At 40.2% G+C, this 15,159-nt stretch overlaps 1 protein-coding gene across 1 annotated transcript in view; it reads left to right on the top strand.

Moving 5' to 3' along the window:
- The window catches only part of LOC133562902 (protein kinase C-binding protein NELL2-like), a 382,068-nt gene that overhangs the window by 307,919 nt on the left and 58,990 nt on the right, over positions 1 to 15,159 (top strand). Inside the window, exon 11 of the mRNA XM_061916727.1 lies at positions 9,198 to 9,391. Within this exon, the coding sequence (XP_061772711.1) occupies positions 9,198 to 9,391 (194 nt within the window). The remainder of the gene's footprint in view (positions 1 to 9,197; positions 9,392 to 15,159) is intronic.

The raw sequence follows: 15,159 nt of genomic DNA, 5'->3' as shown, positions 1-15,159 counted from the left end.
CTCAATTTACCGGTCGATCTACGTTCCCATCCTCACCTATGGTCATGAGCTTTGGGTCATGACCGAAAGGATAAGATCACGGGTACAAGCGGCCCAAATGAGTTTCCTCCGCCGTGTGGCGGGACTCTCCCTTAGAGATAGGGTGAGAAGCTCTGCCATCCGGGAGGAACTCAACGTAAAGCCGCTGCTCCTCCACATCGAGAGGAGCCAGATGAGGTGGTTCGGGCATCTGGTCAGGATGCCACCCGAACGCCTCCCGAGGGAGGTGTTTAGGGCACGTCCAACCGGTAGGAGGCCACGGGGAAGACCCAGGACAAGTTGGGAAGACTATGTCTCCCGGCTGGCCTGGGAACGCCTCGGGATCCCCCGGGAAGAGCTAGACGAAGTGGCTGGGGAGAGGGAAGTCTGGGTTTCCCTGCTTAGGCTGTTGCCCCCGCGACCCGACCTCGGATAAGCGGAAGAAGATGGATGGATGGATGGATATTTGCATATATAAAAGCGCTATTTATATACACAAACATACATGTATATCTTCAGCCTACATGTTTTTCATATTCTTTTTCAATACCCCCACATTATCTCTGTCGTACGCATTAGTTTATTCCATTTTGCATTCATTTTTATTGATTTCTTCTCATTTCTTCATCTATTTTAACTTTTATCTCACCTTAGCACTTTGACATTTTCTCCTATTTTAATTTTATTTTAACCTATTTTTATTTGAACCGCCGGGGTTTTTACACAATTTGTACCTGGAAAGATACACACTTAAACACACATTAACAAACAAACAAGTTTGCAGCGATTTTACCACCAGTGGTATACGCTGACAACATGACTAATTGGTGTCGTCTTTTAACATTCATGTTGAGTTACTTTGATTTTTAATTTTTTTTCCTCCGGACAGTCTCTTGCAAAATGTCCTCTTCCACAACGCCAACATGCAGTAGCGTATAACCACTGTTGTTGTTGTTGCTGTCTTTTTTAACCATCTTATATCTACTTCTCTCTCTTCTGCCTGTTGCAGTGCCCTATCTCATCATCTTCCTTCCTGCAATATAACACCTTCTCACCCCCCTTACTCTCTCTCTCTCTCCCTTCTCTCTTGCCCTGGCCACTTTTAGCCAAAATCCTACATCCTCATCTCATTCCTTCTTCATCTTTTTAAGATTGCCTTTCGTTTTTGCTTTTATGGCGCCTCTAAGTTCTGCTAACTTGGTCGTTTTTAATTGTCCCTCAAATTTGTAATCTTTTATAGATTTATTTAAACATTTGATTCTATCAGTATCCTCTTTTTCGATTACTTAACAATCTTTACATTTTAGTTCATCTCGAGGTTTATTTTTACTCTGTCCTTTTCCCATTTTAATCAATTTGGAGTAATCCGTCGTCCCCTACAGAGCCAAACTTATAAGGATTAGTGTTGTAACGTTATAAGATAGTGGTTAAAATATATTATTGTGGTACACGTCGCTTCTACTTAAGATTATTCCCCAGTGGAGGTGTCTTGCATAATGCACCACCATAACCACAATAACCCACTATTTACTTTTCGCAACTTTAAAATGGAGTGATAGCCTAATGGCGATTACTCCCACACACTATCACATTCACACTTTTCAGTATATTGATCGGCGGATATTTCAAATTTTCACGTGGACTCCGACGCCCCCCAGGTTATTGTTGTTTACAGAAAAATTTCAGTTTTCTGAAAAGACCATTTAAGGTCTGCGTTTTGGACTCCGTCATCCCGTTTGCTCCCAGTGCCACCCACACGGGTTTAAATGTAACTTAGATATTGGGTTTCACTATGTAAAGCGCTTTGAGTCATTAGAGAAAAAGGGCTATATAAATATAATTCACTTCACTCATAGCTTACAGATTTTTCAATTCATTGCGGGCTCTGCCTCCCTCCAGTATATTTGTTTATTGTTTATGGCTATAACGGATGTTTCAGTTTTCACGGTTCCGTTTACCTTCAGTATTTTGGCCTCTTCTGTTTTAGAATGATAGTTTTTAGCTCATTACGGATATTTCAGTTTTTGCAGAATCCAATGTCCTGCAGTGTATTGGCCTTTTTACCTGTTAGAGCCTAGGATTTACAGGGTTTGTATATGCGTCGTAACGTTTAGTCAAACGCTTTTTCCATGCGTCGTAACCCTTAGTTACACGCTCTTTCTTTGTAATTCAAAACATACTCACTGAACTCTGCGTTCCTTCCTCTTGTCCTCGGTCTTTCCGTCAGTCTTTCAATTCCAGCCAAAATGATGAAAAGCAGTTCCTCAATCAGGATTTTGATGCCATGGTCTTTCTGGTTTCACTCATTCTTGCTGGAATTGCCAGACGTGTTGGAATCCGGCTCGAAGGACCAAGAAGATGTCAGGTTCAAACACTGATGACATCTATTAAACAAGACAAAAGGCAAAGAATCAAACAGAGACAGAATAAAATTTGGACTTAGATCTTGATGAGAGACATGGCCACTGTACACTTAGTACAGTTCTGCACCACGCTCTGACAAAAAATGTTTACGTCTCCTCTTTTACTTAGATATTCAATGTTTACGCAACAAATAAATGGGTTATACTTGTATAGCGCTTTTCTACCTTCAAGGTACTCAAAGCGCTTTGACACTACTTCCACATTTACCCATTCACACACACATTCACACACTGATGGAGGGAGCTGCCATGCAAGGCGCCAACCAGCACCCATCAGGAGCAAGGGTGAAGTGTCTTGCTCAGGACACAACGGACGTGACGAGGTTGGTGCTAGGTGGGATTTGAACCAGGGACCCTCGGGTTGAACACGGCCACTCTCCCACTGCGTCACAACAGAAATGGGGTGTATGTAAACAGTCACTGTTTTCGGTCACATTGAAGACAAAAGAAGAAGATGCCTCGGGCTCGGTCTTATCCTGGATTTAGCTTCGGCAGGTGTTTGAGGACAATAGATAACCCCTCCTGTCGCATTCCAACGTACACAGCGGAATTTTCCAAGACTTTGTTTGGTCGAACAAGGACAGCGCTCATCTGTTCAATGGAAACTCAGAGAGCGGAAAGTTTTTTGATAATTTACACACAATTTTTCTAACAGGCACTAGTGTCAGGTTTGTCATTGACAGTTTGGTTATGTTTTGGTGTTTCCTCTGTTTGTCTTTATTTCCTGTCAGCGCTCTTATTTTGGTTGTTTCCTGCTTTAGTCCCTGAGCGCTGTTTCCCCTCAGCTGCGGCTGATTGGCACCTGGCCACACCTGGTGTCAATCAGCCGGCTACTATTTAAACCCGCTTCGCCCTCCAGTCAGTGCTGGGGTATTGTCGTTGTAGCTGTAAACTACGATCGGTAAGCTGTAACCTGTATCCTGTAGCTTTTTTGCACCTTGCAGTCTGTTTGTTTCCTGTTTGCTGGTTCCTCTTTCCTGTTTGCCTGTTCCTGGTTTGTGTTTTTTATTGATTTTTGGACATTTAAATGATGTTTTCCTGCACCAAGCTTGCCGTCTCTGCATCTTGGTGTTCGTCACCAACACCTTGTGACAACTAGCATTTACTTAATTTAAGAATATTTTTATATTCACTGGATTTATATTCACTGGATCGGTTTGCAGCCGAGTGTGAAGCGACCGGAATGAGAATCAGCACCTCCAAGTCCGAGTCCATGGTTCTCGCCCGGAAAAGGGTGGAGTGCCATCTCCGGGTTGGGGAGGAGACCCTCCCCCAAGTGGAGGACTTCAAGTACCTAGGAGTCTTGTTCACGAGTGGGGGAAGAGTGGATCGTGAGATCGACAGGCGGATCGGTGCGGCGTCTTCAGTAATGCGGACGTTGTACCGATCCGTTGTGGTGAAGAAGGAGCTGAGCCGGAAGGCAAAGCTCTCAATTTACCGGTCGATCTACGTTCCCATCCTCACCTATGGTCATGAGCTTTGGGTCATGACCGAAAGGATAAGATCACGGGTACAAGCGGCCCAAATGAGTTTCCTCCGCCGTGTGGCGGGGCTCTCCCTTAGAGATAGGGTGAGAAGCTCTGCCATCCGGGAGGAACTCAACGTAAAGCCGCTGCTCCTCCACATCGAGAGGAGCCAGATGAGGTGGTTCGGGCATCTGGTCAGGATGCCACCCGAACGCCTCCCTAGGGAGGTGTTTAGGGCACGTCCAGCTGGTAGGAGGCCACGGGGAAGACCCAGGACACGTTGGGAAGACTATGTCTCTCGGCTGGCCTGGGAACGCCTCGGGATCCCCCGGGAAGAGCTAGACGAAGTGGCTGGAGATAGGGAAGTCTGGGCTTCCCTGCTTAGGCTGCTGCCCCCGCGACCCGACATCGGATAAGCGGAAGATGATGGATGGATGGATGAAGAATATTTTTCAACATATTGAGCAAAAAGGTCTCTTTTTTCTCTACCAAGAAAAGTTCACTTATTAGTGAGAATATACTTATTTTAAGGTCTTTTTGGGTCCATTGAGGTTAGCTAATTTGACTTGTTTTGGGAAGTCTTGACAAGCCAAATGTTCTTGTTCTATTGGCAGATGACTTTGCTTAGTTCAAATAAAATACCCCTCATTTTTGGAAAAAAAAAAAATTCTTGTTTATGAACACTGACTTTTTGCGGCTTCACTCCCCAGGCGGAGCCTACACTGTAAAAACTGAAATGTAATGATTAAATATCTTAAATAAGGGTGACATGTGCTTATTTTTCTGTCTGATAAGATAATTCTTCTCACTAAGCAGATTTTATATTGGAGTGTTTTACTTGTTTTAAGGCAGGGGTCTCAAACTCAATTTACCTGGGGGCAACTGGATGCAGAGTCTGGGTAAGGCAGGGCCGCAAGAAAATATAAAAAGAAAAAAATGTTGCATACGCCTCAGCATGTCTAGTTGTATAATGACGTTTCAAATTGTATCCCTTGTGCACCGCAACTTTCTCTGTGCTAAAAAAGACACGTCGGGGAGCCCCTGTGTTCAACAAAGAAATATTGCATCTCCCACTTTTCCTGTAATTGTCTTTGCACATCACTAACCTTTCTCTTCACTGCAGGCTTTGAAAAAGACATGTTTGGGGTTGTGGAATATATTTGTATTCAGCCGACGCACGGAGAATAATGATATTTCCGCAATCCGTGTCGTTCTGCTTTTCCTCCCTACAGCAACACGGCGGTCGGTGGATAATAGCCGGGAAAGCACCAGGATAGCGAGCGCAAAAAAGTGACTGCTCACGGAGTGTTATCGGGCGTCATATAGAAATATATGTAGTGTTCATCGTGTGAAGCAATGCAAATTTAACAATAAAAAAAACAAGTAACGGTTTGGTCCAGGTTATCGGGTACTGTTATTGCTGACGGACTGGTGTCACGAAGTGACTGCAGCCAGGCACGAAAGAAAACCCTCGTCTCCATGGCAACGTCTCCGTCGCTTTCACTCATTTGCCGCTTTTCCACCAATGCAGGGGTAGGCAACCCAGAACGTTGAAAGAACCATTTTGGACCCAAATAACACAACGCTGTCAAGCGCCATTCATATTAAACTTGCGGGCCGCACTAACATTAAACTTTCATATTAAGGTGGGGGCCGCGTGTCTGAGAGCCCTGTTTTAAGGGTTTTGGTCCTAAATGATCTCAGTAAAATAGTACAGCTTGGTGCTGAGATGTTATTAGATTAGATTAGATAGTACTTTATTTATTCCGTCAGGAGAGTTCCTTCAGGAAAATTACAAATGACCTACATTCAGTAGAACATGCTTGAAACTAGAATATCAACTGGTGCAAAGCTGTATCATCAACACTCACAAGTATGAAACTACGTTTTTAAAGGCCTACTGAAAGGATATTTTCTTATTTAAACGGGGATAGCAGGTCCGTTCTATGTGTCATACTTGATCATTTCGCGATATTGCCATATTTTTGCTGAAAGGATTTAGTAGAGAACATCGACGATAAACTTTGCAACTTTTGGTTAGTAATAAAAAAGCCTTGCCTTTACCGGAAGTAGCAGACAATGTGCGCATGACGTCACCGGTGTGAGGGCTCCTCGCATCCTCCCATTGTTTATAATGGGAGCCTCCAGCAGCAAGAGCTATTCGGACCGAGAAAGCGACAATTTCCCCATTAATTTGAGCGAGGATGAAAGAAAAAGCGACGGCACATTAGACACATTTACTAGGATAATTCAGGAAGATCCCTTATCTGCTTACTGTTTTAATATTGTTTTAGTGAGATTGTAAAGTCATACATGAAAGTCGGATGGCTGCGGTGAACGTCAGTGTCTCTCAGAGTAGCCAATGGAGGAGCCAAGATCACAGCTGCCTTTTTGAGCTGCAGGAGGAAGTCGCATAATCCACTGAAGTCTCCGGTAAGAGACGACTTAATATCACAATTTTCCCATCCAAAAAGTTGCTGGTTGACGCAGAGAAACATGTTCGTTTGACTGCTCCGTGTTAAAGCTTCACAAAAAACAAAGAAACAGGCTGTGTTTCGGTGCTGAAGGCAGCTGCAATCCACCGCTTTCCACCAACAACATTATTCTTTATAGTCTCCATTATTAATTGGACAAATTGCAAAAGATTCAGCAACACAGATTTCCAAATTACTGTGTAATTATGCGATGAAAAGAGACGACTTTTAGCCGTGTGTGGTGCTGGGTGCTAATATGTCCCCTCCAACCCGAGACGTCACAAACACGCGTCATCATTACACGACGTTTTCAAACAAGAAACTCCGCGGGAAATTTAAATATGTAATTTAGTAAATTAAATAGGCCGTATTGGCATGTGTTGCAATGTTAATATTTCATCATTGATATATAAACTATCAGACTGTGTGGTCGGTAGTAGTGGCTTTCAGTAGGCCTTTAAAGTAATCATTTCTTATTTTAAGGATGAAAAAAAAATAATTATTTTGACACAATTGTGTCTCATATAAAAACAGATGACAGCAAAATGGACTTTGCTGTTTTATTTTCAATGAAACAATAGAACAGGGGTCACCAACCTTTTTGAAACCAAGAGCTACTTCTTGGGTACTGATTAATGCCAAGGGCTACCAGTTTGATACACACTTAAATAAACTGCCAGATATAGCCAATTTGCTCAATTTACCTGTAATAAGAATATATATATATATATATATATATATATATATATATATATATATATATATATATATATATATATATATATATTTATACATACATATATATATGGGTATTTCTGTCTGCCATTCCGTCGTACATTTTTTTTCCTTTTTACGGAAGGTTTTTTGTAAAGAATAAATGATGAAAAAAACACTTAACTGAACGGTTTAAAATAGGAGAAAACAGGGAAAAAATTAAAATTTAATTTTGAAACATAGTTTATCTTCAATTACGACTCTTTAAAATTCAAACTTCAACCAAAAAAAAGAAGAGAAAAACTAGCTAATATGAAATTTTTGAAAAAATTAAAAAAGTAATTTATGGAACATCATAAGTAATTTTTCCCTAATTAAGATTAATTTTAAAATTTTGATGACATGTTTTAAAAAGGTTAAAATCCAATCTGCACTTTGTTAGAATATACAACATATTGGACCAATCTATATTTCTAACATAGACAAAGCATTATTTATTCTAGATTTTCCAGAACAAAAATTTTAAAAGAAATTCAAAAGACTTTGAAATAAGATTTAAATTTGATTCTAAAGATTTTCTAGATTTGCCAGAATATTTTTTTTGAATTTTAATCATAATAAGTTTGAAGAAATATTTCACAAATATTCTTCGTCGAAAAAACAGAAGCTAAAATGAAGACTTAAATTAAAATGTATGCATTATTCTTTACAATAATAAAAACAAAAAATACTTGAACATTGATTTAAATTGTCAGGAAAGAAGAGGAAGGAATTTAAAAGGTAAAAAGGTATATGTGAATAAAAATCCTAAAATCATTTTTAAGGTTGTATTTTTTTCTCTAAAATTGTCTTTCTGAAAGTATTAAGAAGCAAAGTTAAAAAATAAATTGATTTATTTAAACAAGATAGGCGCCAGCGCCCCCCGCGACCCCAAAAGGGAATAAGCGGTAGAAAATGGATGGATGGATGGAAACAAGTGAAGACCAAGTCTTTAAAATATTTTCTTGGATTTTCAATTTCTATTTGAGTTTTGTCTCTCTTAGAATTAAAAATGTCGAGCAAAGCAAAACCAGCTTGCTAATAAATAAATACAATTTAAAAAAATAGAGACAGCTCACTGGTAAGTGCTGCTATTTGAGCTATTTTTAAAACAGCCCAGCGGGCCACTCATCTGGTTCTGATGGGCTACCTGGTGCCCCCTGATGTAGACACACAGAATCATCATGCTGCTGTGATTATATGCATCAAGTATTCATTCAAGGCTAAGCCAAAATATCGAGATATATATATCGTGTATCGTGACATGACCTGAAAATATCGAGATATTTAAAAAAGGCCATATCGCCCGGCCCTAGGGGAAAGCCAGCTTTTTTTATATTCACGTCAGCTGGCCAAGGTTAAAAATCTTCTTTCTAGGCAACAGTTTGAGACAGTTTTCCATGCCTTTATCACATCTCGGCTGGATTACTGTAACTCTTTGTATTTTGGAGTTGGCCAATCCCTCCCTCTCACGTCAGCAGCTGGTCCAAAATGCAGCTGCCCGACTTTTAACCAACACAAGTGAAGACCAAGTCTTTAAAATATTATCTTGGATTTTCAAATTCTATTTGAGTTTTGTCTCTCTTAGAATTAAAAATGTCGAGCAAAGCGCGACCAGTTTGCTAGTAAATAAATACATTTTAAAAAAATAGAGGCAGCTCACTGGTACGTGCTGCTATTTGAGCTATTTTTAGAACAGGCCATCGGGCGACTCACCTGGTCCTTACGGGCTACCTGGTGCCTGTGGGCACCCTGCAAGAGAACATGCGTACTCATATTAGTGAGAATATACTTATTTTAAGGTATCTTTGGGTTCATTGAGGTTAGCTAATATTACTTGCTTTGGAAAGTCTTGACAAGCCGATTTTTCTTGTTCTATTGGCCGATAATTTCGCTTAGCTCAAATAAAATACCCCTTGTTTTTGTATTTTTTTGTATTGTTTTTGAACACTGGCTTTTTGCAGTGTAGAGGTCTGCAAAAGGCCTCGCCTACAGCCACACAGATGTTGTCTGACGCATAAAGCAGGGCAGCCATGACATTGTCTCCTTTATATCCCACCCAGATATCAACGAGTGCAAGACGGGCGGGAACACCTGCGCCAACGACACCGTCTGCTTCAACCTGGAGGGAGGCTACGACTGCCGCTGCCCCCACGGACACAACTGCACCGGCGACTGTATCCATGACAACAAGGTCAAGCACAGCGGACAGGTGTGGGTGCTGGACAGCGACCGCTGCTCCGTCTGCTCGTGCCAGGTAAGAGAAAACATACCTTGGAGCGGGCGGTGAAATATCACTCGGCTCGTGCAAATGTTCCACGGCCAGAGGTGGGTAGAGTAGCCAGAAATTGTACTCAAGTAAGAGTATTGTTACTTTAGAGATGTATTACTCAAGTAAAAGTAGGGAGTAGTCACCCAAATATTTACTTGAGTAAAAGTAAAAAGTATGTTGTGAAAAAACCACTCAAGTACTGAGTAACTGATGAGTAACCCGTTCGTTTAATGATTACGGCAACAAATAATGCACAAAAACATAAAGATAGCAATGAACAAATTCAGAGCCAGGAATATCTTTTAAGCAACTAAAACAATAATATATATTAAATGATAAAACATGAAAATGAAAAAAATTAAGGCGAATTGAGCCACAATAACTCAACAGCACCATAGGCTCAGTAGGCATTCATCGATTGATTGATTGATTGATTGATTGATTGAAACTAGTATTATTAGATTGCACAGTACAGTACATATTCCGTAAAATTGACCACTAAATGGTAACACCCCAATAAGATGTTTAAAGTTAATCAATTACTTAATAAATGACCAAGACGAGTTGATCTACCTCATATATACATACACACACATATCTTATATATATATACATACATACATAAACATATATACAGTATATAATTTATATTTTTTGCCGTTTTTGTTGACATGTTAAAGGTGTTTTAATGAATATACATGCATGTTTAACATATAGATTCCTATCTTTCATGAAGACAAGAATTTAAGTTGGTGTATTACCTGATTCTGATGACTTGCATTGATTGGAATCAGACAGTATAGTGCTGATAAGGTCCACATTTTCAAATGGAGAAGAAAAAAAGTTCCTCTTTTCTGTCTAATACCACATGAAAGTCGTTGGTTTTTTGGCATCTTATTTGTCCAGCTTCCATATTGGTTTTTATACACTTTACAAGAAATACATTGGCGGCAAACTCCGTAGTTTGCTAGCTTGTATGCTCTGGCTTTCGGAGACTCTTATTTTGTTAACGCAGGCGCGATGGAGCGGCGCTTTTATTGTGAAGACAGGAACTGTGCGATCAGTCTTTAGGCTTTTGACGGGAAGTACGGTTGAAATAAAAAGTGTCTTTTTTCCTTTACACTTTTGATTGATTGATTGAAACTTTTATTAGTAGATTGCACAGTACAGTACATATTCCGCACAATTGACCACTAAATAGTAACACCCCAATAAGTTTTTCAACCTTTTTAGGTCGGATTCGACATGTGACGGTCACGTGACCACCTGGTTTTGTTTGATTGGTCCAACGTCACCAGTGACTGCATTTGATTGGTGAAACGCAGGCATGCGTAGTTCCTACTTTGAATGTGTGTCTGACAAAATCAAAACAAACAAAGCGTGCATTAACAGATCGATAAAAAAAAAAGTAGCGAGTAGCGAGCTGATTGCAGATAAATGGAGCGGAGTAAAAGTAGCGTTTCTTCTCTATAAATATACTCAAGTGAAAGTAAAAGTATGTTGCATAAAAACTACTCTTAGAAGTACAATTTATCCCAAAAATTACTCAAGTAGATGTAAGGGAGTAAATGTAGCGCGTTACTACCCACCTCTGTCCACGGCGCAGGTATTTATCCGAGCAACGAGGTTAACCAAACAGCCGGAGGAGAGACGTTTCTCTTTCGCTCTCTTAAAGCCAGGCGTCTGAACAAAGAAGCATGAATGATGTCTCCCCTCCCCGAGCCAATCAGCAGCAAATGTCAGCGTGGTTTGTCCCTTTTGTCCCTTGCGGCTGCAGCAATCAAGTGACATTTAGAACAATATCCAAGACGTTGTTGCTTGTCTGTTTCCCTGCGCTCTACAAGATCTACGACTCTATTACTTCTTTACAATCCGAGCGTGATGACCTGTCTTCTCAAAATGTCTCACTTCATTTACAATAGTGGCTGCAGAAAGACATCCGCCAACCTCAGACACACATTAGGCTTCTACGGTATACTGGTGTTAATAAAGTATCGAGGTACTAATGAATGAAAAACAGTACTTTACTACCTCTAAAACAGGGGTGGGCATTACGTCGATTGCGATCGACTGGTCGATCTCGGAGGGTGTGTCGGTCGATCTGAAGCCAGGCATTGAAAAATAGACATAAAAATGAGCAATCATCAATCATACCAAGACTTCAGTTTCGTCAGTTGTTTGACATTCTCGGCACCCGAGGATCTTGTGAGATGACGCTGGCTGCTGCGAGCTCATATTTAAGAAAAAAATCACTAACAGGGCGGACGCAGAGAAACACATTGTATTTCTAGAGACTCCGTACCTACTGTCAAAACTCTATCAATCAATCAATCAATATTTATTTATATAGCCCCAAATCACAAATGTCTCAAAGGACTGCACAAATCATTACGACTACAACATCCTCGGAAGAACCCACAAAAGGGCAAGGAAAACTCACACCCAGTGGGCAGGAAGAATTCACATCCAGTGGGACGCCAGTGACAATGCTGACTATGAGAAACCTTGGAGAGGACCTCAGATGTGGGCAACCCCCCCCCCCCCTCTAAGGGACCGAAAGCAATGGATGTCGAGCGGGTCTAACATGATACTGTGAAAGTTCAATCCATAGTGGCTCCAACACAGCCGCGAGAGTTCAGTTCAAGCGGATCCAAGACAGCAGCGAGAGTCCCGTCCACAGGAGACCATCTCAAGCGGAGGCGGATCAGCAGCGTAGAGATGTCCCCAACCGATACAGGCGAGCGGTCCATCCTGGGTCTCGACTCTGGACAGCCAGTACTTCATCCATGGTTATCGGACCGGACCCCCTCCACAAGGGAGGGGGGGGAAATAGGAGAAAGAAAAGAAGCGGCAGATCAACTGGTCTAAAAAGGAGGTCTATTTAAAGGCTAGAGTATACAGATGAGTTTTAAGGTGAGACTTAAAATCAATCAATCAATGTTTATTTATATAGCCCCAAATCACAAATGTCTCAAAGGACTGCACAAATCATTACGACTACAACATCCTCGGAAGAACCCACAAAAGGGCAAGGAAAACTCACACCCAGTGGGCAGGAAGAATTCACATCCAGTGGGACGCCAGTGACAATGCTGATTATGAGAAACCTTGGAGAGGACCTCAAATGTGGGCAAACCCCCCCCCCCTCTAGGGGACCGAAAGCAATGGATGTCGAGCGGGTCTAACATGATACTGTGAAAGTTCAATCCACAGTGGCTCCAACACAGCCGCGAGAGTTCAGTTCAAGCGGATCCAAGACAGCAGCGAGAGTCCCGTCCACAGGAAACCATCTCAAGTGGAGGCGGATCAGCAGCGTAGAGATGTCCCCAACCGATACAGGCGAGCGGTCCATCCTGGGTCTCGACTCTGGACAGCCAGTACTTCATCCATGGTCATCGGACCGGACCCCCTCCACAAGGGAGGGGGGGGACATAGGAGAAAGAAAAGAAGCGGCAGATCAACTGGTCTAAAAAGGAGGTCTATTTAAAGGCTAGAGTATACAGATGAGTTTTAAGGTGAGACTTAAATGCTTCTACTAAAGACCGACTGCACAGTTCCTGTCTTCACCATAAAAGACCTGTTTCATCCTGCCTGTGCTAACAAAATAAGAGTCTCAGAAAGCTAGCAAGCTACGGAGTTTGAGGCCAATGTATTTCTCCCCCGCCCTCAGCGACCGCTTTCTCACTTGCTTGCCCACCCGCACACTCACTGACGTCACTTACCTGCTGCCAGACATTAAAGGGCCACACACATATGCTACTCTCATAACAAAGTGTTTAAAAACGAGTATGCAAGTTGGACAAATAAGATGCCAAATCCAACCACTTTCATGTGGTATTGGACAGAAAGGAGGACTTTTTTTCTCCTCCATTTGAAAATGCGGACGTTATCAGCACCACTGTCTAATTCCAATCAATGCAAGTCATCAGAATCAGGTAATACACCAACTTATATTCTTGTCTTCATGAAAGAAAGGAATCTATGTGTGTTAAACATGCTTGTATTATCATTAAACACATTTAACTTGTTTACAAAAATGCCTCTTTCATAAATAAATAAATATAAATTATAAATAGGAATGAGGTAGATCTCCTCGACTTGGTCAATTGAAAAGTAGCTCGCCTGCAGAAAAAGTGTGAGCGCCCCTGCTCTAAAACATACCGGTACTACTTATTTATTAATTTTTTTTTTTTTTTTTTTTTTTTTTACAGACTTACCGTATTATTTGGATTATAAATCGCTCCGGTGTGTACGTCGCACCGGCAGAAAATGCATAGTAAAGAAGGAAAAAACATACATACGTCGCACTGGAGTATAAGTGTCATATTCTGGTTTTGTTTCTGTTTTGTTATCATCCTGTTGTATTCGACGTCTTTGGTTCCCGGTGGCACTTCCTGTTTGGTTTCTGTTGTCATGGTTACTCACTTAGTGTCACCTGTTTCTTGTTTGTCGTCACGCACCTGATTTGATTAATTCTCTTTTTATTTAAGACCGCCCTTGTTTGTCATTCGTTCTCGGACTATAGTTTGCTTCACACAACAAGTGACATCTCTCTTCCCGCATTGTGGTAACTATCTTTTTTCACCCTGTTAGCTTCCATGCTATTTTGTTTGTTTACTTGTCCCTAGTTTACATACTAGCGCTTTCTGTTCATTCTAGCTTCCATGCTAGTTCTGTTTGTTTTGTCTTTAGTGCCTATGTGCCAGTATTTCTGTTATTAGTTTGTTATTGTAGTTAGGAATAAATCATCATTCCTACCTTAACGCTGTGTAAGCCCGTAAGGACCAGATGAGTCGCCCGCTGGCCTGTTCTAAAAATAGCTCAAATAGCAGCACTTACCAGTGAGCTGCCTCTGTTTTTTTACATTTTATTTATTTACCAGCAAGCTGGTCTCGATTTTCTTGACATTTTTAATTCTAAGAGAGACAAAACTCAAATATAATTTGAAAATCCAAGAAAATGTTTTAAAGACTTGGTCTTCACTTGTTTAAATAAATTCATTTTTTTTTTTACTTTGCTTCTTATAACTTTCAGAAAGACCATTTTAGAGAAAGAATACAACCTTAAAAATGATTTAAGAATTTTTAAACACATATACCTTTTTACCTTTTAAATTCCTTCCTCTTCTTTCTTGACAATTAAAATCAATGTTCAAGTATTTTTTAATTTTTTATTGTAAAGAATAATACATACATTTTATTTTAATTCTTCAATTTAGCGTCTGTTTTCTCGACGAAGAATATTTGTGAAATATTTCTTCAAAGTTATTATGATTAAAATTCCAAAAAAATATTCTGAAAAATCTAGAAAATCTTTAGAATCAAATTTAAATCTTATTTCAAAGTCTTTTGAATTTCTTTTAACATTTTTGTCCTGGAAAATCTAGAAGAAATAATGCTTTGTCTTTGTTGGAAATATAGCTCGGTCCAATTTGTTATATATTCTAACAAAGTGCAGATTGGATTTTAACCTATTTAAAACATGTCATCAAAATTGTAAAATTAATCTTAATCAGGAAAAAATACTAATGATGTTCCATAAATTATTTTTTTAATTTTACCCCCAAAAAATCGAATTTGCTAGTATTTCTCTTCATTTTTTTCGGTTGAATTTTGAATTTTAAAGAGTTGAAATTGAAAATTAACTATGTTTCAAAATGTAATTTTCATTTTTTTCCTGTTTTCTCCTCTTTTAAACCCTTCAACTAAGTGTTTTTTTCATCATTTATTCTCTACAAAAACCTTCCATAAAAG

Source organism: Nerophis ophidion, linkage group LG12, assembly GCF_033978795.1.
Source record: "Nerophis ophidion isolate RoL-2023_Sa linkage group LG12, RoL_Noph_v1.0, whole genome shotgun sequence".
NCBI classification, from domain to species: domain Eukaryota; kingdom Metazoa; phylum Chordata; class Actinopteri; order Syngnathiformes; family Syngnathidae; genus Nerophis; species Nerophis ophidion.
This window is presented reverse-complemented; position numbering and strand designations above follow the sequence as displayed.